Source organism: Carica papaya, chromosome 6, assembly GCF_054855325.1.
Source record: "Carica papaya isolate Zhongbai chromosome 6, ASM5485532v1, whole genome shotgun sequence".
Taxonomy (NCBI): domain Eukaryota; kingdom Viridiplantae; phylum Streptophyta; class Magnoliopsida; order Brassicales; family Caricaceae; genus Carica; species Carica papaya.
The window spans coordinates 37798242-37823822 of record NC_142314.1 but is presented as its reverse complement, the minus strand read 5'-3'; the positions used below and the strand labels follow the sequence as shown (position 1 = coordinate 37823822).

The 25581-nt window shown below is 36.6% G+C and overlaps 5 protein-coding genes across 20 annotated transcripts; 3 read left to right on the top strand and 2 right to left on the bottom strand.

Annotated features, from left to right (window-relative positions):
- The first annotated feature begins 108 nt into the window (after nt 1-108).
- Nucleotides 109-8080, top strand: LOC110809552 (Pentatricopeptide repeat (PPR) superfamily protein). Of its 9 annotated transcripts, none has more exons than XR_015821500.1 (3): nt 109-2177; nt 7826-7886; nt 8009-8080. XR_015821500.1 is itself a non-coding variant. In XM_088222602.1 (1 exon), the coding sequence occupies exon 1, from the start codon at nt 294-296 to the stop codon at nt 1992-1994; it is 1701 nt and encodes a 566-aa protein (XP_088078728.1). In that variant the 5' UTR covers nt 109-293; the 3' UTR covers nt 1995-7246. The 9 variants fall into 9 exon arrangements, 1 of the variants encoding a protein (XP_088078728.1); XR_015821496.1 differs by having other exon boundaries at nt 109-6507; XR_015821497.1 differs by lacking the exons at nt 7826-7886; nt 8009-8080 and adding exons at nt 3531-3635; nt 4320-7246.
- LOC110809558 (expansin-A10-like) lies at nt 2046-24061 on the top strand. Of its 3 annotated transcripts, none has more exons than XM_022035430.2 (5): nt 2046-2177; nt 9871-9968; nt 22617-22746; nt 22842-23154; nt 23240-24061. In XM_022035430.2, exons 2-5 carry the CDS (start codon nt 9876-9878, stop codon nt 23544-23546), a joined length of 843 nt encoding a protein of 280 aa, XP_021891122.2. In that variant the 5' UTR covers nt 2046-2177; nt 9871-9875; the 3' UTR covers nt 23547-24061. The 3 variants fall into 3 exon arrangements, with proteins under 3 accessions (XP_021891122.2, XP_088078731.1, XP_088078732.1); XM_088222605.1 differs by lacking the exon at nt 2046-2177 and adding an exon at nt 8269-8340; XM_088222606.1 differs by lacking the exons at nt 2046-2177; nt 9871-9968 and adding an exon at nt 20924-21147.
- LOC110824477 (P-loop containing nucleoside triphosphate hydrolases superfamily protein) lies at nt 2792-12225 on the bottom strand. 6 transcript variants are annotated; one of them, XM_088222601.1, is made up of 12 exons: nt 8522-8598; nt 7982-8281; nt 7760-7843; nt 7437-7604; nt 7225-7331; nt 6719-6897; nt 6335-6496; nt 5972-6187; nt 5707-5744; nt 5188-5315; nt 3126-4590; nt 2792-2930 (listed from the first exon to the last, which is right to left on the bottom strand). In XM_088222601.1, exons 2-12 carry the CDS (start codon nt 8208-8210, stop codon nt 2815-2817), a joined length of 2892 nt encoding a protein of 963 aa, XP_088078727.1. In that variant the 5' UTR covers nt 8211-8281; nt 8522-8598; the 3' UTR covers nt 2792-2814. The 6 variants fall into 6 exon arrangements, with proteins under 6 accessions (XP_088078727.1, XP_088078725.1, XP_088078723.1 ...); XM_088222599.1 differs by adding an exon at nt 11978-12225 and having other exon boundaries at nt 2815-4590; nt 7982-8364; XM_088222597.1 differs by adding an exon at nt 11978-12225 and having other exon boundaries at nt 2815-4590.
- Nucleotides 14869-18505, bottom strand: LOC110809553 (uncharacterized). The gene is made up of 9 exons (XM_022035422.2): nt 18343-18505; nt 17926-18088; nt 17733-17823; nt 17517-17576; nt 16785-16847; nt 16465-16665; nt 16257-16365; nt 15946-16151; nt 14869-15339 (listed from the first exon to the last, which is right to left on the bottom strand). The coding sequence occupies exons 2-9, from the start codon at nt 18048-18050 to the stop codon at nt 15247-15249; spliced, it is 948 nt and encodes a 315-aa protein (XP_021891114.2). The 5' UTR covers nt 18051-18088; nt 18343-18505; the 3' UTR covers nt 14869-15246.
- Nucleotides 18710-20106, top strand: LOC110809556 (uncharacterized). Its single transcript, XM_022035424.2, has one exon. It carries the CDS (start codon nt 19090-19092, stop codon nt 19984-19986), a length of 897 nt encoding a protein of 298 aa, XP_021891116.1. The 5' UTR covers nt 18710-19089; the 3' UTR covers nt 19987-20106.
- Nucleotides 24062-25581: the final 1520 nt, after the last annotated feature.

The window sequence follows — 25581 nt, the reverse complement described above, 5'->3', positions numbered from 1 at the left end:
CCTAGTCAACAGAAAGTCAGAAACAAATATCACCCTCGACCTTCGTGCATCTAATCTTCCTTTTTTCGGTTACTTCTTTTCAATCATTCACTTCTTGCTAAATGTTAAAGGTCAGTTGATTCCTCCAACGTGTGGGGTTTTTGTTTTTTAAATAAGTTTATCAACTTTCTTTTGAATTTTGCACCTTTGACCGCATTACTTTACTCTGATATAATGAATAAAGGGCTATTATCCCTTTTCACCAAAATACCAACTTCCCCCGCGCTCTATTCTCTCTCCCGTATGCACATCTAATGCAGACAGACCAGCAAATGCCTTTCCGGAGGATGATCCTATCTGTAACTGTAAGATTCTGGCCGCCTTCTTGCCTGTTCGAAACCAGACGCCCGATATCAACCCCACCTCCCCACTTATTACTCCGTACTTTGTTAAAGCGCTGTTCCAACCTCAAAACCTTACACCAAGTCCATGCCTTCATGCTCCCGCGAGCTCTCCACCATGATGTTTCCCTCCTCAGCTTCTTCATCGACGCTTGCTCCTTTCTGGGTTTCTTCGTTTACGCTTACTCCGTCTTCCTCCGTGCGCCTCACCCCAATACCTTTCTCTACAACACCATGATCAGGGTTCTCTCTCGCTCTGACTCTATCGTGGAGGCTATCCTTCTCTACAAAAAACTTCGAGCTCACGGCTTGCCACCCGACACCTACACGTTTCCTTTTGTGCTCAAGGTTGTTACCCGGTTATCCGCCATCAGATGGGGCACCCAGATTCACTGCCAAACGCTGCTTACTGGCCTGGACTACGATGTTCACGTGGTCATAGCTCTTGTACAGATGTACTCGTCCTGTGGGTGTCTCGGGGATGCGCACCAACTGTTTGATGGAGTGAACTTCAGAAATGTGGCTCTCTGGAATGCAATGATTGCCGGTTACGCCAAGGTTGGTGAGGTGGACAAAGCCCGAGGTTTGCTGGAGCACATGCCGCAATGTCACAGGAATGTCATTTCATGGACTTGTGTCATCGCTGGATATGCCCAGATGGATCGACCAAATGAAGCAATAGAGGTCTTTCGGAGAATGCAGCTTGAGAATGTGGAGCCTGATGAGATAGCCATGCTGGCTGTCCTCTCTGCTTGTGCGGATTCGGGTGCCCTCCAGTTGGGGGAATGGGTTCATAATTATGTCGGCAACCGCGGCTTGAATCAAACAGTTCCTCTTAAGAACGCCCTTATAGACATGTATGCGAAGTCGGGAAAAATAGGAAAGGCTTTCCAAATATTTGAGGATATGAAGAATAAAAGTGTTGTAACCTGGACTACCATGATTTCTGGATTTGCCCTGCATGGGCTTGGAAGGGAAGCAATTGAAATGTTCTCCCGTATGCAAAGAGATGGTGTTAAACCAAATGACATCACTTTCATTGCCATCCTTTCTGCATGCGCCCATGTCGGATTGGTTAAACTGTGTGTCTGGTGCTTCAACACCATGAGATCAACTTATGGGATTAAACCAAAGGTTGAACACTATGGCTGCCTGATTGACTCACTTGGTCGTGCTGGTTTTCTTCATGAAGCACAAGAACTAGTTAGGAGGATGCCCTTTGAGGCCAATGCAGCGGTATGGGGATCCCTTCTTGCTGCTTCTAATATTCATCGGGACCTTGAGCTTGGGGTCTGTGCTCTGCAGCATCTAATTAAATTAGAGCCTTACAATAGTGGAAATTATGTGCTTTTATGCAACATGTATTCCTCGCTTGGAAGGTGGGATGAATCTAGGACGGCAAGGAAGATGATGAGGGACAAAGATGTTAAGAAGATGCCAGGAGGCAGTTTTATTGAACTGAATAACAGAGTTTACGAATTCATTGCAGGAGACACATCACATCCGCAGTTCAGTATGATAGAGGAACTACTATTTGGGGTTGATGGGAAACTAAAAATGATTGAGTATCCACAGAGGGACAGTGTTGGATCATATGAATTTGACATGGTATAGGACATTGCTCTGCCTCTAACATCTCTATTTCTGGTTTCTGACCAGCCTTGAGTACCATGATGATAAATGCAACAGTACTATGTGCTATGCTGTCATTCCATTGACAAGTCCTAGCTGTGTATGTTACCTCAAGCATCCCATTCTTTTCAAACTGAAGGTAGCAGGTGGAGCTCCACTCACATGGTAAGCTGTCCCAATTAAACACGACTGTTTGCTGCTGTATAATTTCATGCCATCACATGAATAAGGAATTATACATATCTGCCTAAATTTCCTGTTTTTGGAGCTGATGATAGCTTCCCACACCCATATCTTGCCTTTCTTCTCAAAATTCCTCCGATCCATCTAGTGTCACTTTTTAGATGTTGCCAGAATAACATTCAAAATGTTGCATTTTAAGAAAAGAGATAATACTTTCATAATATTTACATATATTAAGCATAATAAATACCACTAAGAACAAAAATAAATAGCAGATACATATTTAAAGATACAGAACCAGTTGTACATTAACTTGATGCAAAGCCAAAATATCCAGGTTTTCTTGTTTCTCAGAGTAAAATCTCTTCTGGAAGTTTAGATTGGAATATACCTTCCACGACAGTAGAAATCTTATTCTGATAGCATTGTTGCATTATTTTGCAACAATGTAGGACTACCTTATTTGGGTTAAGCCTGTTTCTTAGCTTATAGGAAAGAAGGATCAAGGTGTGGAGTTTATATGTATATTTATCCTATCCTACCCTACAATGGTATAGTCACCTACGCCAACAGTATTGAAGCAAGTGACAGTGAGCTTTTGTTATCAACTTCGGCTACATCAAAGTATTAAGCCATAGAAGAAGTCATGGTCAAGCCCCAAGTTGCAGAATCCCAATCCCAGAAGAACACTGGCACACAAAATTTGAATTTTCTGTTTAAGGGTATGGCATATTCCTGCCAAAATACAATACAAGCAAATCATGTCATGGGTTAAGAGGTTAGAAATTGACCAGGAGATTAGACATAAGAATAATGTTTCCCATAGCTTCATATTTTGAAATAAGTTAGGTTTAGGTAAATGTTTCTTTAGATGAGATAAATTTGGTCGGAAAGAAGAGCCACATTTGATGTAGACCTCCAGATGCTTACCTTTGTTCATTAAACTTGTCAATGATTTTGCAGACATCTCTGTTAGATCCCTTTTATTTGTGTCTTCTATAAATGAAATTGGCTCAGATCTCAATTTGAATTCACCGTGTCTTCTTCCTATTTGGGAGGGTTCAGGTGAGGCACTTCTTTCTCCCTTTTTACTATCCTTCTTACATGGTTCTATATGTTCACAGTGCAATTCCAATTCTGATATTGAAATGGAGGCATTTTTATCTTCCTTTACGTCCAAGTTGTTGTGTAAGTAGGGTAGAGAAAACTGGCACCCTATATTCTCTGGTATGGATCTGTCTAAGCATTGTGTTTCACCTTTAAGTACCTCCGTTATTGACAATATATGGACTCCATCATCATCCTTAATCTTACTAAATCCTTCTTGACCTACAGTTGGAAGAAAAAGAGTGTTATAGTCAGTCTCATCTATCAGTTTACCGTTCTCTGATTCATGTGTTTGTAACATTGGCCAGCCATCTGGTTCTGGAGATAGAGAAAGTGAGTTTTCTGTGACCTGCTCGTCAAATAAATCCTTTAACATTATCAATTGTTTGTTAATTGTCACTTCTGATGTGGACTGTTCAGCTTCTTGTACATTAACCTGATCCTGCATGTTATTGTAGTTGATAATCTTCTGTGTCATAACCTCATTATTTGAAAGTTTCTTGTCACATAAAATGTCTGTTTTACTCTTTCCTCTATATCTATATTTCTTCTCTGGGGCAGGAGCAGCAAGAACCCTTTTTTTCATGTTGGCATGAGTGCTGATCATGTGTTCATTCTTATGTAAACCATGCCAGCTCCCAACACTCAAAAACTTTGTGGAGTTGGATCTCTTGGTTTTCCCACTCCCATTTTTCTCAGGGTGACTAAAACATGCCTTCTCTTGATTTGATATCTGTTGTAAATTTTCACCTTCTTGGAATACAATCATTTTAATATCACATTCAGATATGTCCTGGCTATGGTCAGTTTCAGTATCTGCATTACTTTTTGTGTTCAAACCCTGAAAACAGGTTGACCTCGAAAGGCTGCATTCTGAATTAGAACCAAATATTTGTTTTACTGGCAGACTCTCAGATTCCATATGAAATGATGATGACCTTTTCCTCCTTTTGGCTACTAGATTTCTTCCTCCTGACATTTGATTATCCTTTTCGGATTTTCTTCTGCTGCAAACAGTTGGCTTCATAAATCGAGGCTGCCATGATGTAGAATATGCTTGGACATCTCCAGACCTCTTTTCTATAATGGCAATGTCATGTGATTCCTCTTCAGCAGACAATGAGGCAGCCTCCAATTTTTCCTCTGAAGACACAGCTCTCCCAGTCAGATTTTCTAATTTCTCCTTCAACATCTTGATGGCTTTCCTTGTGTCTTGGCGCTCATCTTCTATACTTTTCATTTTTCCTAGCAAATTCATCATGGCAACTTCCTTGTGGTGCCTTTCTTCCTGGGTTTAATGTAGTCGATGTCAGTTGCAATTTTTGACTATTAAACTTCAGTTTTTATAAGACAGAAAAGCATCTAGATCGACTGATAGTATGAGGTTTTGGTATGGCAAATCTCAACAAACCAGGTGAGACAACTTAAGTTTTGTCGGAGAATCATTGTTTGTGCCTATAAGACTTATTCATAGACTTGTAGCTTACCATGTATTTTTTCCACATTGTTTATGAGTAGAATATTCTATCTAAATTCTAATGCAGCTTCTGCACATTATGCCAATGATAATATATGATTTGTTACTGACCATATGGTTTAACTCTTCTTTTAGCACTTCAAGATTCTCATGATCTAGGATTATGGCGTTTTACATTTCTAACTTTGTTTAGATTACGACATATGCTTCTTCAGTGATACGTATATAAAATTTACTTCACAAATCCAGACCTCATTAAAAAAATCAAAATGAGCAGCAGAAAGGAAAACAGAAATGTGTACCTGTCAGACACATGATTTATGCTATGGATTTGCAAATTAAGATATCTAAGAATTTATTATAGGAAATATATGTAAGAATGTAGAGAACTTTCTTATGTCAGCTTACTTTTGACTCCTCTTGCCTTAGATGAATGCTTCCCGCCCTTGTTGCAAAATTTAGTGAACATATTGTTTCGCATAGATCTTCCTCTTTGGGACTAACATGAACGAGCATCAGAGTTTTCGAGTCCTCACCTAAAGATGGAAGGTCGAAAATGAAGGATATAAAAAGCAGCTTTTGAACGAGAAAACCTTAACATGCAATGTGTTGCATTTAGCAACAAAAGCTGATAATATATTAATGTAACTGTTGCTATCTTCTATCTCGACATTGTTTGGAATAATTGTATCAATTTTATGGTTGTGAACAAGAACGATTTTGGTTAAAATCTTGATAGGATTATCCTTATTGTTAACCCTCTTTGAAGATATACAAGCATGGTGCAAAAGAATGCCAAATGTGGTTATGTCCTATCATTTCCCTAACCAATTGTACCTCATGGTGAACATCAGGACGGATGTCTGTATAGTAAGCTATTTATCTCACAAATGACAGTATAAAAAATTCAGTGAAGAAAATAATTACCGAGGGAATCTTTAAGAACTTGCGTCAGCTTGCTGTTCCTGTGAAGGGTAGCAGTTTGTAATTTAGGGTTTTATATGAAGATATGGAGGTTTCAACTGTAGTTCTCCCCTCTAAAAGTAAAAGTTTTCATAAATAGCTATTCTTTATTGCTATTCCCTAGTCTTATCTGTATAAATGAAGACTTATCTCTTTTATATGTAGAAAAAGGTGAATATGAAAAAAAAAAGCCTAAAAGAATCGTACTGAGTTAGAGCTTCATGGTTACCTGTAAGGTATATGGTGTTTTTTCCTTTGAAGAGCATTAATGACATCACTAAGAGCAGAAAGTGACAAATTAATGGCTTTCCCTTCATCAAGTCTTGTACCCGATGCCTTCGTCTTCACCACACGCTCACTTCCTCCCAGATCTACTAGCCAAATTTTATTTTTTCCCGGGCGCCTCTCAGGTGCATCAAAACAAGTAATTGACATACGAATCATGCTATTAAGAGCAATGAGAAAAGGGCTGAATTCAAAACCCAATAGTATGGCTTATGAATTTTAGAACTTTTGGACATTGGGCTGACTACTATTGACTTCTATGCATTTCTCTTAAAGTAGTAACATGAAATGATAGTTACCAACTCACCAATGAGATCTACTTGAAGTTTGGTTTGAATTTGTAGATGCAGTTGATCTGAAGCGGCATCCTAGTCTATACAGCTTCAGAGCTTCGTTCAAGTCACTTATTTGGATGGCCACCAAGTTTTCAATCTCAATCTCTCCCTTAACATCTGTGTGAACTGAGAGGCTGCAGTTGAGGTAACAGAATAATTACAGTGTATAAAATGTACAGGAACCTGACATATTTGTACGAAAGAGTTAAACACAAAAGGTGAGGAGTGGTGGCTATTTAATGCTGATCTTCACCCTTAAAGAGTGCAATTAGAGCACTAGAATCATGCAACCATCAGAATCCCAGTTAATGTGCAATGTATGTGATGCATTCAGCAAACTGAAATTACATACTCACCAAGGTGGTAAAGGGTCTGTTGGTTTAGTTGGTTGAGTGACGAGCAAATCTCTGAGATTTCCCAAGTAAATCTCAAGCATACTGAAGTTGATGAGGAACGCATGGTTACTATCGGTAGCTTGCTTAATTAGTGCCTCAATTGCCCGGGGCACTATCCCAGGAGATTCTGGAGTACCTTCCTATTCATTTGTGGGTACACACAGACAATTTTGGTGAAATGAGCACACACATTATCAATCAAATAATTGGATGTAGGTTCATTGGATGGGGGTATGAATTAGACTTGATCAGTTACAAATGCTAATTGTTGTTGATATATTATGTATAGATTAATTAGTATGCCCTTTTTTGCTTTGGAAGTGATGTTCCTTATGCTTAACAGAAAGCTAGCTCAGGTGGAGTGGTGGAGCATTCTGAGATCACCACTCACCAAATTTAACATAATTTGTTTTGCTATTTGAAGAGTTTATACATACCATTGTTATTTCAAAAAAGTTTATACATACCATTGAATGAGTCTTCCCTGTTCCTGTCTGCCCATATGCCAAAATGCATGCATTGTAGCCATCAACGACTGATTTTATTACAGGTTCAACCTCCGAAAATACTTCATCTGAAAGTTTTAGTTTGAGTGCTTATCACCTCAATATCTATTTGGGTTTGTTGAAATCACGAATGCGAAATTGGAAGTGATAGCTAATAAGTTTAGTCCATGCACCTTGTGATGAATCTGGATGGAACACCTTGTCAAATCTGTAGCTTTTACTCTTATTATTTGCTATTTTCAGTAGAACATTGCTTGAATCCGAAGCTACAACAGGTTTTAGGCTTCCAGAATTCTCCCCTGTTCTGATGGGCCTTATACGGCAAAATACACGAATGTTGCCTGCAGCAGTGAATTAATTATTAATGTAGTTTCCACGTTCAAAATGAGATGTGATGTTTATGTTTGAATCAGTTTTTGCTCCTGAAATTGAATTTTCTGGCCAGTTGGTAGTTTATGTTTGAGTTTATACGTTAAAGTGAGAAAAGATTACTTACCTTTCAAATCCAAGAAATCATTTAGGACCTGCCTCCTCTGTATGTTCAATTGGTTTATGTATGCAGTTAAACCAGAGAGTTCCTCTGTTGAGATGGAAGCAAAGAGAGAATGTGTTACAACATAAAGGTAGGACAGTTTCTTTTTCCTCTTTTTTGGGTTTGAACTTATTATTTTATTTTGTATCTAAATATAAAAGAAACCTATCAGTATATAAAATCTACCTTTGATTTTGGAAATATCATTGCCAGATTCATGATTTGTGTGTAAGATTGTTGGTGTTGAGTGAGAGGACGATGGCAGATTTGTAGCAATATCAAAAACTGATTTGATCCAAGAAGATGTTAGATGTGTCTTCAATCCCAGTAAAGAATTAAGGGTTTCACCAAGGTTCTTGACAGGTTTCCTCCTTGAATCCATTTTCTTCATCTTCTCTGCCATAGTGAACAGCATTCTAATTACTATTTACGCTGAAACTTGCCATACTGCTTGTTTCTCAAAAACAGATGGATTTCAGCGTGTCTCTGGGTTCAGCATGTTGTGATGAAGTATACAGACAAGAAACAGTTAGCCGTTTCATTTGGTAATGCACTAACTAGTACCTTTGCTGCATTAAGCAAATAATAAATTTTTTTTTCTTAAAAAAAAAAGTGAAATATTTGCTGAATAATCATAAACTTAAAAAACAGTTGTGCAATATTTTTGCAATTATCATCTTTAAAGAAAAAGGAAAAGAAAAGAAAAGCAGAGAGAAGTGTCTGTACCATGAATCTGGCTTAGCAATTCAAAGCTCCTCCACCAGCACCAGCACCACCACCAGCACTAGGAAATGGAATCTTCTCTGTGGTAACAATAATGGAATAGATATTTATCATCAATCCTCAAGCTACTCGAAAATCTTATTTAAAATGTATAATCAAGAGCTCAAAAAGGGGAAGCTTAAGTAATATAATGTGTGTCTATTTATATACATATATTACCATATTGGTTGAATTTTCAACAGCAGTTCTGTGCTGATCAGGTAAGCATTTATATGTGTGGATGCTTTACTATTTACAATACTTGGATAGAAAGGCTGAAACCTACCAAGTCCTTAATTCTCTGTTATCACCTACTATTGACAAATTTATCTAAAACTAATGTGCATGTGAAAGCACGAATATATATGTATATGCACACACACACACACAAAAATATATGCTCTCGTTTGATCATAATAATGCAGATAATCTTTCCTTGGTGATGCATTTCACTCGTAATACTTGTTTTGTAGATAGTTTAGGATTATTAAAAGGTGATTGGTTTAAGTGTCTAATTTATGTCTCTCTTCTTAGAGAAGCTTGTCAACTTAATTAGTTAACCATCACAATCCAATATTTTTATTTTTTTCTTAACTCTTAAGAATTTGATTTAGAATTATCATTTTAGGAGGTTAGAAAACAATGACTTCCTCTAAAAATAATGTTTGATCGTTTGAGAAATTGATTTCTCTTTTGCCCTAAAATGAAGGGTCTAATTTGACCAATTAAATTAATTGATATACATAGTTTAAGAGTGTAGGAATTGGGAATGACATATTTGATTTAGAACATATTTCAAGAATGGTGGAAGTCCCATGTATTCTTTCAATTTGATTTAGGACACATATACATAGTTTATGTTTGGAAAGAACGCCAACATAGACCAATCAAAGTTTCCTCTTACCAACTACCGATGATGACACAAACAACAATATATATATATATATATATACATACATAAATATAATTATTCAATATTTGATATTGTAGAAAAGTAAGTACCATAGATTTGTGGGGAATTGGCATGTCAAATCTTCTTCTTAACCCAACCGTTGACATCTTTCATTCGATGACCTATATGTAATACTAATTTTAGGATCCCACAATTTTGCCGGTTAGTTTTTCTCTTTCTTTTTTACTAGCTTTCCTACTCTTTACACTCAATTTTCACTTTTCACTTTTCACTTTTCACTGACAAGTAACTAAAACACACACATACATAATATATCAAGATTTACATATATATTCTATGAAAATTTTCAAGATTTATTCTACACTTGTCTTAAATTCTTATGTTACTCTTCATCTTTTAGGCTTTATGTTCACAAAAGTGAAGCATCATGTGTTATTTCTTGTGGCAAAGAATTTCATCCTCAACTGTCATAGATTTCAATCTCTTCCTACTTTGAAGGTAAAGTTTTTAATGTAGTTTGCTTTTTCTTTTGGGTAAAGTAGATGATGGCATATGGTAGAAGCAAAAGGAACAACCTCCTACTCTTAAATCACAATCATATGTTTAGACCACAGCTAGAAATTCATTTTTTTTTTTTTTGACAAAATCACTTTTAGTTTTTTAATTATATTTAATTTTAATTTTTTTATAATCACCATTAATTTTTTTCTAAAATAATTAAAAATATCACTTGAGATTAGTTATTAATATGATATCCGTTCTAATTAAATTATATGGAATTCGTATCAATTTATATATCATTTCTATTTTTAGTTCAGTTCATAATTCAGTTGGATCATTAATAATTCAGTACAACTGGAATTGAAATAGATTAACGTTTAAAGGTTACAAAACTCTAGGAGTGTCTACCAATTTGAAACCGAACTGGATTAAACTTATCCAAAATCGAATTGAAATGAAAATGATCGTGTGATTTAAACGGAAGGCAACTAAAAGTGAGATAAATATGTGGTGATTTATTTTGTGGGATCAATGGGCTATCTGCCAGGATTATAGCTAGAGGTCATGGGCATGGTGGGGATGGTGTTGGTGGTAGGAGGAAGACTTGAGAGCAAGGGCAATAAACAACTGTGTGAATGTGATGGGGAGACCATGGGTTGCCCTCAAACATTTTCAAAAACTAGTACACTTGATATCCCAAATCCACAATCTGAATTCAACATTTTCAGTAGTACCATATATAACTCAGGTCATATAATTCTCAACTCATAGATTTAACCAGAGAGAGAGAGAGAGAGAGAGAATGATATGAAAACTAACTTGCTAATTAAACTCATTGCATATCTATCTACTTAGGTAGCGTACATATATGTATACATAAACTCGAGATTACTACGACTATAAGCTAGCTCATCAAAACATAGGACCTGATCTGAACCGAGGTGCAAGAGCCGTAAAAGAGCAAAAAGATCTGTAAATTAAAGAGGAGCTACACTTGAACAGTTTCCCTTCCTTGCTGTTTGCAACATGAACAAATCAAATAGAGAATATTCTCTAATTAGATCAGACATGGGTAGAGATTCGTTATAATATAGTATGCGTATGCATGTCTTCTCCCCCAGTAATTAAACTACGTACTGTTCTGCATATTATGTGGGCATATGTACATATGATGACTTTTGCATATCAACCATTAATCATATATATATATATATATACATATATGTATTACTTCTATTCTTCATGACTAATCTAATTTGCATGAGAACTTCTTCCCAGTGAAAGCCAACTGATCTCCCAGCTCCCAAAATTAAACTCCACTAACATATATTAATTTAGCTAGCTACCTAATTACAGATATAAATCGTATTTTATGTATGGTCAACATTGCACTACCTTAGATAAATGATATATTTATAACACCAGTTCATGAGTAAAGTCTCTGGACTAATATGGCAAAGTAAGACTACGTAGTCGTCGATATGTGTGCATATGTATGAGTTTAAGTACGTACGTACATACATGTAGCCAGTTGCAGTCCCGGAACTATGTATGTAACACATGTATATACCTAGTTATACCTAGCCTTAAGTCTCTGTGTCTGTGTGTGAAAAGAAGAACGAAACAACAATGTCTTTAGTTACTACTTGAAAACAAAGCCAACCTCTTTTTATCTTTCTCAGGCAAAAAGAAACGAAGTGAATGGAAGCAAAAAATTCAATAACCAGCCAGAAATATGAATAGTCAACTCAAATTCTCACATGTAATTCAATTGAAAAAATGGATTTCCTAAACCCGTACATATTAATTTAAACAATATATTAATACACGAACATTTTCACACTCTGCGAATCATTGGATAGAAGAACATTAATGCAAAAAGAAACTTAAAATTCTAGCTTTTAATTATATATATGTTTTCCAAGCATGTACGTAGAACAAATTAGTAATTCGCAAAAAGTATATATGGTAGTAATTATCATGTATATACCTGTGTATAGTAATACCTGTTTATAATGTAGTTGAGGAAAGATCAATCCTTTCATGATGATGTTTTTTCTTTTTTTGAAATAACAATCCTTGCGTGATGATGTAGACAGGAAATGAATGAAATAGCAGGTAGGATTAGAATATACTTTCACCCAAGGCCTAGCATGTGGAGCAAGAAGAAACATGTAGCCAAGGACGACTTGCCAATTTGGTAAAACTCTGTGAGTCATCGCCAGAGAATAGCAAGGACAATAGAAGAGTCGGCAAGTCATTCTTGGCTGCACAATTACCTTTCTATACCTGCATGCGAGGCCATAGATAAGTCATCATCATCACCACCACCACCACCACCACTGCTTTGTATTGTCTCACCAGCAACAATGATGAGAAGAGGTTTTTGACCAAAGCTTCATTAATGTTAGGCGAAAGAGCGGGCGCAAATGGAGGGAGACCAAGTAGACTATTGGTTAAACAGAACCCATATGAAGGTTTATATATGTAGAGAGAGATCAGAAGAAGTTAAGGATATCGTACTGTTAAATTACATATATATCTTGAATCCAGGTCCATCGTCGTGGGATGATGAAGACGGGTGCTATACATGGAGGATCTACACACACATGTTATATATATATATACACACGAGATCAGAGAGGCCTGGGGGCCGGATAAGATTCTTGGTCATCTCCATGATCCCCACACACTCCATTTTCGGATAATTCTTGCAGAAGATTTCAAATCTCTTTTAAGGAGAAAAAAAAAAAAAAAAAAAAAAAAGAACCCAACTTGCATGCAGACTGCAGTGTTGCTCTCCATCAAGAAGCTAACCCTCTACTCGCCTGCAAATCCCACTTAACATCACTCTCCTACTCAATATTTCCAGTTACTCATTTGACTGAATGTTATGAAACGCCCAGCTAGCTAGCAACTGCTATCTAAGATATTTATTATAAGAATACACAGGGTTAAGATATAACTTGAGGGGTAAAAGATAACTTTTAAGTTTGAGTAAACCACAATAAAATGCACCTAAACTCGGCAAGTTCTTAATTATCTATGATTAAATATAGAAGATATTTATATTCACCGGACGGTAGACTGTAAAATATTAATTTATATGAGCGAAAAAAAAAAAAATGTCGAAAGAAAACAAAAGATATATAGTGATATATATGGATTCAGCAGAGGATGTTAATTTGGCAGTGGAGAATACATTGTTCACGTGCGCACCATCTCAATCATCATCTCTTCAGCTACTCCAAGGGTCGTGATGGAAGCAAAAAGACATGATGATGATGACGATGATAAGAATCTTGTTTATATATAGAGAATGACGACACAAGTAACGATTTTGTATCTCTTTCACATGCAGGAAATTGTGAAACTTAGAAAAAAAAAAAATAAAGAACCCAGAATTTATGCTGTTTATAATATTAGATGGAAGAAATCTAGACTGACTCTGTGAAGTAAGATATACTAGAGATCATAAGCAGTTAATTATCACAGGATAGAAAGAAATATTGTTCAGCGGCACCCAACTTCTCATTCACTGACTGACAAAACAATCCTAATGAAATGAAGGTTAGCTAGATAGGAACAAAAATAATTAATATACAGTTAAAGGAGCCACTGCAGGAAAGGTTAAATGTAAGAGTGGGGTGAAGCCAGATTACTGCTACTGCTGTATGTGGTTAATGTTACATATAGCTAGGCTTTCTAGGGAAGTGAGGAAACTCAAACACCAAGGTCTCATGTGCTCTTGTGTTTCCTTGTTTTTGTTTTTCGTTTTTCCTCGTTAAACACACATTTCAAAACCATTATATCTGTATATATTTACATATACATGTAAGAGGCTTTTTTTTTTTTTTTTTTTTTTAAATATCATAGCAATAGGAAAAAGGGAACCCCTTTACAAACTTTGATCTCTAGAACTCTTTTTTTTTTTTTCTCTCTGACCTTTCCTCATTTACTGTCTATATTTCAGTCTTAGACAGGCAAGTGTGAGTGGTAGTAATTAAAATTTGAAGAAAACAACTGAGGGTGTCATACTTGGTGAGGTTAGAGTAAGATTCTCGCAGAAAAATCTTTAAAAAAAAAAAAGAGAGAGTGTTGTGCCTTATCCTCGAAAGGTCTCGCATGGGTTCCCTGATGGCAGCCGAACTGACTGCTGAAAAATGCCTGCACGAAGTTTTAAAACTAAGCCAAAAGATGGTGAAAGATAAAAGAGTCACGTATCATTCTTAACAGACAATGATCAACAACCAGAGAGTATAATCCTATCATATCTGAATATAGGAGCAACACTGAATTTGTGCTGTACTAACACATACCTACTGTTAGAGTTGAATGATTGTATGTCTCTTCTTTTATATTATATTATATTATATTATATTATATTTAATGCATGCGTATCGCCCAGTTAATCAAAGTACACATTTATTATTTTAAAAAAAATTCACAGTTATCTGTAAAATCATGCATACACAGATGGCCAAAACCACAACTTTTAAGAATCACGGTGCTTTTGCTTTTCCTTTTTTTTCTTTCTTTTTCAAGCCATGGCTCACCAAGCGGCAATTGCACTAACGGAGCTTCTCTATTTTATTCAAGTCTTGAAAATTATCTCCTCATTTTAACCACAACCATATTTCAAACTCATAATAATAACTTAAATTTGGCCAAATAGTTACCTTATATATTTGATCGTAATCATCCTAACAGCAAACCGAACAATTGCGCAGTAAGTCGGGTTGAAATTACCTACGGGTAAGAACAGTTACTCGAGCACATCCAACTCCTAAGTATGGATATGTTGACAAAATCATCTCCAAGTAAACAACAAAATCTATATCAACCCAAAAGTATAAACCTCCCAAAGAAAATATACTCTACACCATTAACATTTGACTTCGCACAACAACGATTTTTATTCAAATAAACAAAAACGTTCCAGTAATAGCCCCAAAAAATCTGACAGGTCCATATGCCTCTCAATATTTGTGATTACAATTTCTTGTGAAAGCTAAATATAAATTCAAATTCAACAAGCACCCCAGGTCAAACACAGGAACTCCCTCCATTGATGAGCTCGTAAAGGTTGAGGGAAAAACAACAAGATTCCAATTATTACGAGCATGGTAGAAAGCTAAACAAGTCATTAACAAATATTACAAGGTAGGATCCCCTTCCACGGCCACTATGTAACAAATAACTTACACCTTTTAGATAGATCCCGATACACCCCATCAAGAGCTATATAAACCTATTATGCTGCATAACCAACCAATCAAGAGTCCTGGGGTGTCTCAAATCTTGTCGGTGTGTCAATCCCCATCATACAGCAGAGTCCTGATATCAGGATTAGAAGCAATACAACTCCCTGGACATCATAAAAATGGCAAATTTAGATTAGATACCTATAAGTTTCATAACTGAAACTGCAATGTAACTAACTGAACAAGCTAGATGTAACATGCACGCTGCATATTCTCTTGCCCAAAATCCACAAATCATAAAGAAAAAAGTACTGTAGCAATGATTTTGCTTCTGGTAGTTTCAACCAAGTCATATAAAAGGTTTAAAAAATGAGATCTGAACTCAGCCAGCTCGTCTTGACTTGCTGATTGAAGTCACTCAGGGACTGACTTGGTACTTCAGCAGCGGAAAAGGTCTTGTCCTCAACAAGGAGGAGCGAGCAGCTGAGTACCTCCACCACATGCAGAAAATGAAAAGGGAGAAGATGGAGAAAATGGAGAAAATGCCAAAGATAATGCAGAAAAAGAGAGAGCCGATGAGAATGAAGAGGACACCCACAATGCCTGAATTGGTTATTAGTACCGGATGATGACAGTCTTTCTATGGAGATAATCACAAGGAATTTGGTCTTTCTATGGAGATATTCATGAGGAATTTGCTGTCAATATGACAGCACGCAGATTTTACCAGTATCAACTACACACCGCAAGTAAAGTAAGATGTAACTTACAACTAGAACTCCCTCCAGAAGGGATGACTTAATTTGGCAGACTTCATTACAGCTAGTGGCATTATCTGATCCATTTCCAGCACTCTCAGCAAGAAACCTTCGTAGCTCATGATAAGAAGGGTACCTATAGGGATCGGAAACATAAAGAGCCGCATACTTTGCCCCAGACTGCTCCACTGAGCTGATAAGTTCAGTGATAATTTCATCTGCAAATTGGATATGGAAAGTATTTTCAGAAGAATAGATGACTTATAGAGGAATATCTAAAAAATATCAACCTCTAAAGACCACTCTTTTTTAATTTTCCATACTTTCTGGACGTGGTTCTTGCTCTTTCAATGAATTAGATCCTTCAGAACAAAATACAACCAAATCAGCATGCCCTTGTGTTCTCTGTTCCATCCTTGAAGCCAAATGATCCTGCTCATCTTACAGCAAAATGTTCTAAATCAATGACAAGGAGAGGAGAAGAGATAGAAAATCATGAAGAGGCATATAGAATCATGAACATCAATGTACATGGAAAGAATCCAAGTTTGCTAGTTTCTGGAAGCTTCCACCCTCTACAGAGCATGATTTTGTGAAGAAAACATTTTTTGCTCCTAAATCATTCCCGCAACCTTCTGTAAAACCTGAAACCAACAAATTTTCCATTGTTTCCTCTTCTGGGGCAGCAACATATGGAAACGCCATGGAGAAGTTGGACCTAGTAAAAGAAACCTGTCCAACAGCATGGAAAGCAAAAATTAGAAACCAAAAACAAAACTAATCAACAATTATCTCTACTGAGAAGCTATAACCCAAAGGATAATAAAATCGAACTAGTGTGTTCTGGTTACCTTTAGCAAGTCCACAAGAGCTGGATTGGCATTTCTGTTCCCAGATATATCTGAAGATTGCAACTAAAGATAAAGATGAAGACATTTCAGCAATGTGAAAGATAAGAATCTCTGTAACTTTTTTGCATTATAATGTAGGTATTCAGGGGTTATGCAGGAGTGCCGCTTCCATGTAAAATACTGGCTTTAGCTCTCAATGCACAAGTTATTAAAACTATTGAAAATCAATGTGATCTTATGACAGAAATAAATTCTTGCAATTGATGAAGAATTATTCGCATATTCTTTTCATTTAGAAAAAAATGAAAAAGAAATTTCATTTTATTTATAAATTCATCGAACAAAGAATTCAGTTCCGAATGACTTTTTTAAATCTGAAACACATCATGAAATGTTGGGGAATTCAATTGACCACTACATTTGAGGAACACAAAAAATAGTAAAGAAAACATTTCAAGTTTTTTCCTCCACTCTCTCAAGATCATTTCCAAATTCCACCAAATTTTATAGGACTTCAAAGGCACTTACTCGATGCCATAATGAATTCCATATGTTCACTTCAAAACCAATTCCAAAGTTTGAAATCATCCAACGCATAGAAACATAGGTTTGTATATAAATTGCCTATTACTTTCTAGTATTTATTTGTTCCAAATGTAATGTAGAAAATCTAACTAAAGAATAATAAACTCGTTGTCAGAGTAATTAGTAGATGATATAGGGTCTCCTTACCTCCCGGCCGATAAAAACAAGTGCCAAATCAACAGACTGCTGAAGTTTGTCGCCTGAGCACTGCGTTAAGAAAATAACAAAATGAAAGGAAAACAACATCAGGAATTAAAAGCAGATGCATATGTCAGTAGAAGGTTAGTTATCAATTTTTACGGATTCTGGCGAAGGAAAACAGATCAATATAATAATGAAATGTAGATAAGCAGGCAACTATACCAGCAAGTTTGACCAGCCTCCTTCAGATAGAACAGAGTTTGCTAGATCCGTTGGGGAAACAGTTTGGTAATTTACAGCTTCTTTTGATTCACTGATCCATAGACTTTTGATTACTCAGACGAATAAGGCGGCTATATGGTTGTCTAGTAAACTTATGCAGAAAATTAGGAAAGAAGAAAAGAAAGAGGCTTACTGGAGGTGGTGAGGAGACCAGAGGAAGGCGGGCACAGTAGATGGCAATGCAAATCCAAAAGGGGTGTAAGCTGCGAGAAGCAAGGTTGATAATAACAGCACGGCAGCATTCTTAGTCATCTTCATCCTTGTCTGGCTCTCGCCGATACGCTAGACCGAAGCCACTATCCAAATATCAACCAATTGGGCGTTCCCATTCATTTCTTAGGTAAGTATATTGATAATTGATTGATGCACCGATAAAACAAGAAAAAGAAACAAAAATTCCAACTATCGCTCACAGGTATCAACAAGACCAATAAGAAGCCGAGAAATCAGGAAATTAGGGATTGCATATACATGATTACAGAAGCGAAAGAGAAGCAATCGAGCGAATAATTACCAAAAAGAGTGAATATCGGGAACAATATGAACAAACCTGAACGGAGCAGCAAAAAAATTCGACGGAAAGATAAAGGAGAAGTACGGTTGAAATCGGAATCAAAAGTTTAACGGGGGGAGTTAAGATCCACGTTCAATCTCCAATCTCCGCCTCCGCGCGAAGAAAAAGAATCCTGTGTTGCAAGACACACGGGCTACCTGCCCGAATCAATCAACCCACACGATGTCGTTTTGCGGTGGTGGACAAAGAAACGGTGCGTTTTGCGGCTCTTGGTGTCGAGCTGGGTAATAGCCTGCATATCGTAGGACCCTTTGAGAAGAATGCGGACAGTGGACTGGGCTGAGCCCATACGTGGGCGGAGAACTGGCGAAGAGCCCATTTAATAATTTCTACGTTTATTACACTGGGTTATTTCAGCTCTTTGATGACTATTAAATATCCACATCCACCGATCAGTACGTCCGCCGAGAGTTCTCTATTCAATCCCCCATTCATCCCTCTGCGACCGCTGGTATGCCAAGAGGTGCAGCAATCAATAGTTATAACAACTGTGGTTATACTCATTCATTCTTGTGGTTATTACAAGTAAAATGGAAGCGAAAATGCTTAGTAATTGAAATCGTGAGTAGTCTTGTGTACAAGAATGGGTGAGAAACCTGTGAATGCAATCAGTTTTATCATGTGAGCGGCATTAAAGCCAATTTTTCCAAAAAGAACCGCTCCCAATTTACACTCATCCCCACAATTCAAAATCTTGCCCACGCCTGCATTGTGTTGTATTGTATGTTAATTATGAAAGATTTCTCATCATTCTTTCTCTTGAAAAATTCTTTTGGATCGGTAGGAAGCAAGAAAAGAAAAGGTATGAGAAGCAACTTCTGCAACGGCAACTGCTCAACTTCCACTCTCAACCAGAACAACCCTTCTCCCCCTCCTCCTCCTCGCCGGCAGTGTCAAGATTCTAACTATAATTCCTGCATGTTCACACCCTCACCTGCAGCAGCGACCCAGAGGCAGACGTTGGAGGAGATGATATGGCAGCTTGAGTTAGAAGAATTAGAGGCCGCCGCCAGAAAATCATCAGCGAAAGCAAAACTTAACCTCGGCCGCACTAGACTCTCATCTGTTGATAACACTGCTTCTGAGAACATCCTAATGTCTGCCAGGGACGCACTCAACCAGTACCCGCGTTTCTCTCTTGACGGAAAGGACGCCAGGTACCGATCTTCCTTTCGAAACCTGGACTCTTCTCTCCCCAGAAAATCTGTCTGCTGCGACCGTGGCCTCGCCCACAGACTTATCAAGTCATATCACCAGGAGAAGAAACCTGCAGCCATTTGCTGCTTTCCCCCAACTGTGGCGGGACAGCCAGTGATTTGGTGCGCACCAGGAGTGGTTGCAAAGTTGATGGGGCTAGATGCCATTCCAGTTCCCCTAAAAATCAGAAAAGGCTCGGTACAAAGTAACAAGGAGGAGCTGGGTTATATCATCAACGGGCAAAATCTGAGGAGGAGAGCTGAAAGACATGAAAAATCTCGTGAGAGAACATCGGTTGCTACAATGGATAAGATTCTCATGCCAACTTCTTGCAGTTCATCAAACCAAGGCTACTGCACGCTGAACCCTGTCGCAGTAGACGCAGCAAATGCTGGAGGCTGGCCAACTAGGCGTTTTTTCTAGATCTTACTCGTCACACCATCAAATCACTCAAATCAAGTCCTGCATAGCTAATTCTAATTCCTAGCCTATATATATATAAATATATATATTTTCAAGTTATAAAAAATTTGATTGCTTCTAGCATGTAACCTAAAATTACATATAATGTCATTATCTTTAACATAAAATAAGAAACAGACTTATTCTCTTGCTGCCTAATAATTTGTATTGCTAGTAACCAATCCTCAATTTATAGCTTATGTAATGTGAGATTATGAATGCCATATTCCAAAAATTCCCAGCATGATAACTTGTCCTTTTACCAGACATACAAAAATTAGATTAGCCTTGGTGCATGAAAGCATACTAGTACGTAAACACACACACACACACACATATATACAATTAGAAATCTGAAGAAAAGTAAACTCAAAAAATCAAAATATGTAATCTACATTGCAAATCTTTCAAAGAGAACGGAAAAAAGAAAAAAAAAAACAAAAATTGTGGGAAGATGTTGAAGATATATACGGAAAATTTATCAAAATAAGTCCTAATTAACAGGAGAATATAAGTGAACTTGTATTAACAGAAGTGGAGGCCCAGCCCAGTTTGGAACAAAAACCTGATTTGTAAAATGCTGCTCCAGAGCCATCTTGGACTTTAGACCCGATAGTGTTTAAACAAGACACGAGTGATCTCCCAAATGTTCGGGAGAGTTTAGAGCAAGTAATAATCACGGTATATATATATATATATATATGTATATAAGCATATAAATTGGGAGCAGGGGGTAATCGAGTATAAGAAAAGTCCTCACATGAACATGTCGTACAACAATAAATGATGCCAACTTTACTTTCTAATAAAAATGTAAATCTTCAATTGATTACGTTATATAAAAAAATAATTCTATATACATATATATATATATATATATATGTGCGAGGTGTGCATCTACATGTGCAGAAATACATAAATAAATAATTTAAGAGATGATGATGTTTAATTTTGATCCGGATAAGAGTATGTTTGGTTAAGGAAGTAAATACCATAGCATACGATGATGAAAGTTTTATAAACTAAGATAAGCAATGCCTTCATACAGAATAGAGACAGTGTAAAAGCTTAGAAATTTGTACACCCTTTGGCACCAATGGTTTTTCTCCGAATGAGCAGATGGTAACGACCAAGTGATGGGAATGGATTCATCCTATTAATAAGAGATCAGAAATTGTATCGTTTTGTTTAGTTTAGTTTTGCCTTATTTTGTTTGCCACATGCAGAGCAATTTTGATTTTGATGCACTCAATAAGATCCTGAAATTGAGGTGGTCAACTTTCATGCTGAAGAATATATATACATATGTATATATATATATATATATTTTATATGCACACCACCTGTTTGTTTCTTTTTCTCTCTCACATTACGACTTTCCCACCATTTGATGGTGTCAAAAAAGTCAGACTCAAGAGACTGGGATTCCCTGCACGCTGCACCATTTTCTTAATTAAAAGAATTACACGCTTTTCCAAATAAATTACCCATCACCACGTGCCTGCTTCTTCACTAAAGCCTTCTTTCACTCTCATCTCAATATGTATCTATCTATCTATATATATATATATATATAATGTACTAGACTCTCTTAGCTCATTAATTCTGCTTTGGGTATTCATATTTCTTATTATATTTAAACGACTTACATTCTTAGCTAGAATTTCAGGATGGTTAGGAATTTCAGTCTCAGCTGAGGTCGAAATTTAATTCTTTCACTAAATTCTTCAACAGATAACTTGTTCTATATAATATATAATAGCGAAAACTTACAATGTCCTGAATGAGATGGTCAAAGATTCCACTACCAGCATGAGATTAAAAAAGAAAAGGGAATTTTAACTGTAAGAACCTAATAATTTGTACCATTCCATCATAACTTAGTGGCCTCCACTTCGTGCTGTCCTCAAGGCCGATGCTTGTTCCCTTAACGGACCACTTTAAGTAACGATTAACGGACCAAGGGCCTACCTGCTATTGTTATTCCTATTTTTCTTTACCCATTAGTCAACTTGCTGATTCTAATTTTGGAACATTGATTATTCAATTTAGTTATTTCCAACAAGATATTTGGCAACATCTCTCCCTCTATCTCTATTTACATACATACATATATATATGTATATATTACAGACAAAGTATGGTTTTGTGGACTCTTTTTAAGTTTAGATGCATTCCCAAGGCTCATTGATCTTTCAAAAATGAGGTCAAAAAGTCCCACTTGACTCCACCACACTATGCAGCTAAAACCAGTGGATTATTTTTTTACTAGTACTTTTTCTTTGAGGTTCTCAATCCTATGGTCGGCTATGAGTCCATGGCTATTTTAACGGTTTCTGTTTCAGTTGTTAGGATACTGTCAACCCAACATTATTATATATATATATATGTATATATTCCATAGTTTTAGCTATATACCCAGTGAAAGTGCTTTCCTCTCAGATCTATTATCTATATAAGAAACTCCTTTCCCTATCTTCCATCTCATGTGCTCTTTCTAGTCCCCTCACTTGTGCTTTCCTTCTTAAGTTCAAATACCCCCTCTCTCTTTCAACAAAGGTTATACATAATTAATTTCCTTGTTTGAGCAGGAAATGAACCTAGTCTGGTGTTATATGTTAGCACTATTCACGACATTGAAGGCTGTCAAGGTGTATGGAATTGGGTGGATTGATGCCCACGCTACTTTCTATGGAGGTGGAGATGCTTCTGGAACAATGGGTAAGGAAGAAAAGAAACTTAAATGTCAATTTTCTTTTCTCGCTTGAGTGCAAAATAGTTTATCAATATATACATAAATATATATATGCGTGCAGGTGGAGCTTGTGGGTATGGTAATCTTTATAGCCAAGGGTATGGGACAAACACAGCTGCATTGAGTACAGCTTTATTCAACAATGGGTTAAGCTGTGGAGCTTGCTTCGAGATCAGATGCGTAAATGATAGAGAATGGTGTATACCAGGCTCTATTATAGTAACTGCCACCAACTTTTGCCCACCAAACCTTGCTCTGGCAAACAATGCTGGAGGCTGGTGTAATCCTCCTCTGCAGCACTTTGATCTTTCACAACCTGTTTTCCTACGCATAGCAAAATATAAAGCTGGAATTGTTCCAGTGCAGTACAGAAGGTAAGCATGCACTAATAGTAGGTAATAGCTCGTATTTTAATCAACTATTTTATGCCTTGAACTTAGTGCTAGTGTTTGGTTTCAGGGTTACTTGCCGGAAGAGAGGGGGAATGAGGTTCACAATCAATGGCCACTCCTACTTCAATCTGGTGCTGATAACTAATGTTGGTGGAGCAGGTGATGTGGTGGGTGTGTCCATAAAGGGCTCTAAAACTGGTGGATGGCAGGCAATGTCCAGGAACTGGGGTGTGAACTGGCAGAGCAACTCCTACCTCAATGGTCAGGCCCTCTCTTTCAAAGTCACAACCAGCGATAGACGCTTTGTGATCTCTAACAATGTAGCTCCAACTACCTGGACCTTTGGCCAAACATATACTGGAAAACAGTTCTAACTATTAATTATATTATCCATACACTCCTCTCTAACCTTAACCTTTCCTACAATTTATTCTAATTTTCTCACATGCGTATCCTATAAATACTCCATCGTGTATAACATTTACATGAGGATGTATAAAAACCGTTTTCTCATGGCCTTCCTTGTGTTGGGTTATACCTATTCCTATACTGGAGGCAGCGAATGTTGTTATGTTACACACTCCATTTATATATACTATATAACTAAGGGACTTCCACATATTCAAGAAGGCCTCTGTTTTTAACTAGTACTGATGGCCTGTAAGGTGAGTGGTCACCTTCTTTCTGGCAGAGGTGAAGAATCACCCGCCCTGATACAAAAGCTTTTCCTTTCTTGTTTTTTTTCCGGCTTTATTGTCTTTCATTTTACAGTTGCAGCAAACAGTAGAGGATACTTATGGCTTAAAAAGCCAGTGAGTTGGAGCTAATCCTCTTCAATATGTACTCTTCAAATAAATACATATGGAATAATTTTTGGAGTGTGATTAAACCCTATGCTTCATGCAACAAAATATTGCAATATTAGGCATGTGATTCTCTGAATTCAACCTACTGTTTGTTTATGTTGAATTTTATAAAACAGAAGAAAACCAATCCAAAAGGAGGTTACTAGCTCCAACTTATTTGCATTATTAGTCCATATTTCTAACCTTGATTGTGAGAGAATTCGTTTGCAGTATCTTATAGGACGATGGTGATGGACTCACCTTAGCAATAGTAGCTATGCTTCAACTATAGCATTTTACATATCACCCCTAAGAGGTTTCATTACCAAAATGTACCCCTTCTCAGCCTTTTTTCCACATAAAATAAAGTTGAATTTGTACGTTTTTTATTCTTTTGCTGTTAAAAGCAAATAAATTTTATTGTAATATAAAAAAGTAATAATTTTTTAGGTTGAATTACATAGTCCTTTTAAGATCTCACTAAAAACTCCCTTACTATTAATCATCTATTGTAATCTGTTACATCATTATTTTTTGTCTAAGTCCTTAAATATTCTTTTTTGCACATATTTTAATTATTCATTCTTTTTTCCTTTCTCATTTCTTTCAACTATTCACCTGACTAGTACCCATCCCCTTTTTTTCCTTCTTATTTCTTTCTATTCCTTCATTGTCTTTGCATAAAAAAGCTACCTTGTCTTCTACACTACCAGCTTCTTACAGAACCAACTTCTACTCCTCTTGCTCTTTTCTCTTTTTTGTTTGTTGAAAAAACCACATTGCTTACCTACTTATGGTATTGGTACTTACGGGTTTTCTTCTTTAATTTATACAATCTCAAAAAAATCTAATCCTGCTTATTGTCTCTGTGCTTTAGGCTTCTTATGTGAAAATGAAGAAGGAAGAAAAAATTGAGAGAAAAGTAAAGAAAGAAAGAATAAAGAGAAAAAACAAAAGGAATAAGGTATTAGACAGGTGAATAAAAGAAAATCCAAGGAAATTAAAGAAATAGATGCACAAATGGTATTCCACGGTTAAATATAGAAGTGGTGATGTGACAAACTAATATAGATGAATAGACTAATATATATAACAGTAGAGATCTTCTGTGGAATAATTCGGAAATTTGTTGTGCTTTATATTTAGTTTAAAAAATAAAAAAAGAATTTCATGTATTTTCTGAAACTTCAGGAAAGTTTATGGAATTTGTCCTAATATTACTGATATAGACATTAAGAAAAATGGTTGAGCAACTGGAAATCTGTGAGCACCAAGTTTGATTGATTGTGCCATCAATCATAATGATGGTTGCTCCACCATCATAATTTGCAAATGACTAATTTTATCATGAAAAAATATAATTGTGACTAGACACTAGGTGAACCAAAAATGGTTGCAACTTGGTTACAGTTTTGTTGCAAAATGACCTGATCATAGGGTTGGTTGCAACAGAGACTTACTAATGATCTATTTGCAAATTCCAACCATGACTTGGTAACAACTCTGACTTATTTGCAATATAGTTGTGACCATGACTTACTTCTATCTATTACTAACGGTGGCT

Bases quoted from the DNA above. Each gene is read 5' to 3' on its own strand.
- LOC110809552 (XM_088222602.1), top strand. From the start codon at position 294: ATGCAGACAGACCAGCAAATGCCTTTCCGGAGGATGATCCTATCTGTA.
- LOC110824477 (XM_088222599.1), bottom strand. From the start codon at position 8,210: ATGCTGTTCACTATGGCAGAGAAGATGAAGAAAATGGATTCAAGGAGG. The intron at 5,745-5,971 runs GTAACCATGAAG...TACCCTTCACAG, and splicing joins AAACACCATATACCTTACAG to GAACAGCAAGCTGACGCAAG. The intron at 4,591-5,187 runs GTAAGCTGACAT...CATTAAACCCAG, and splicing joins TAAGGCAAGAGGAGTCAAAA to GAAGAAAGGCACCACAAGGA.
- LOC110809558 (XM_088222605.1), top strand. From the start codon at position 8,301: ATGAAGTATACAGACAAGAAACAGTTAGCCGTTTCATTTG. The intron at 8,341-9,870 runs GTAATGCACTAA...TTCATCTTTTAG, and splicing joins ACAGTTAGCCGTTTCATTTG to GCTTTATGTTCACAAAAGTG. The intron at 23,155-23,239 runs GTAAGCATGCAC...GTTTGGTTTCAG, and splicing joins GTTCCAGTGCAGTACAGAAG to GGTTACTTGCCGGAAGAGAG.
- LOC110809553 (XM_022035422.2), bottom strand. From the start codon at position 18,050: ATGAAGATGACTAAGAATGCTGCCGTGCTGTTATTATCAACCTTGCTT. The intron at 17,824-17,925 runs GTAAGCCTCTTT...TCTATGGATCAG, and splicing joins TGGTCTCCTCACCACCTCCA to TGAATCAAAAGAAGCTGTAA. The intron at 16,666-16,784 runs GTAACCAGAACA...GCTGTTGGACAG, and splicing joins CTCTTGTGGACTTGCTAAAG to GTTTCTTTTACTAGGTCCAA.
- LOC110809556 (XM_022035424.2), top strand. From the start codon at position 19,090: ATGTTAATTATGAAAGATTTCTCATCATTCTTTCTCTTGAAAAATTCT.